The sequence below is a fragment of the Aplysia californica genome, unplaced genomic scaffold, assembly GCF_000002075.1.
Source record: "Aplysia californica isolate F4 #8 unplaced genomic scaffold, AplCal3.0 scaffold00003, whole genome shotgun sequence".
Lineage (NCBI taxonomy): Eukaryota > Metazoa > Mollusca > Gastropoda > Aplysiida > Aplysiidae > Aplysia > Aplysia californica.
In genome coordinates this window covers 2,321,643-2,322,132 of record NW_004797273.1, presented here as the reverse complement: position 1 = coordinate 2,322,132, position 490 = coordinate 2,321,643, and the positions used below count along the sequence as shown (strand labels likewise).

The window sequence follows — 490 nt, the reverse complement described above, 5'->3', positions numbered from 1 at the left end:
TAGATAGATAGATAGATAGATAGATAGATAGATAGATAGATAGATAGATAGATAGATAGATAGATAGATAGATAGATAGATAGATAGATAGAGTGGGGATCCCTTACAAATCATTTTCTCCTTTTGCAGGGACTTTTGTTTTTCGCAGTGATCTCTGCCTATTTCGGCAGCCTGAGTGCCTTGTCGCCTTCCTATGAGTGGATCCTGGTGCTACGTTTTATTGTAGGCCTGGGACTGGGCGCCACCCCGCAATCGTGAGTAAATTATAATAAATAGTCCTTTAGCTATCTTAGAATTACAAAGTTCTATCTGACATTTTGGCGGTTTTGAGTTACCATGACCATGAGGTCAGAAACCAAATGTTCTATCTGCTCTATTAAAATCGTATGCTTATTTGGAATTGTTATCGAGATATTCAAAGAATTGCATAAAAAAAGCTTGATATGTTGTGATGAAACTCACATTTTTTTGTTTACCTCAAATTTCTCAA

General features: G+C 36.3%; 1 protein-coding gene across 1 annotated transcript in view; it reads left to right on the top strand.

Annotated features, from left to right (window-relative positions):
* The window catches only part of LOC101852888 (synaptic vesicle 2-related protein), a gene marked incomplete at its 3' end in the record, with an annotated part of 3,997 nt that extends 3,743 nt beyond the window's left edge, over window positions 1-254 (top strand). The window contains 1 exon segment of the mRNA XM_013079514.2: window positions 130-254. Coding sequence (XP_012934968.2) covers window positions 130-254 — 125 coding nt within the window.
* Between the last annotated feature and the right edge of the window lie 236 nt (window positions 255-490).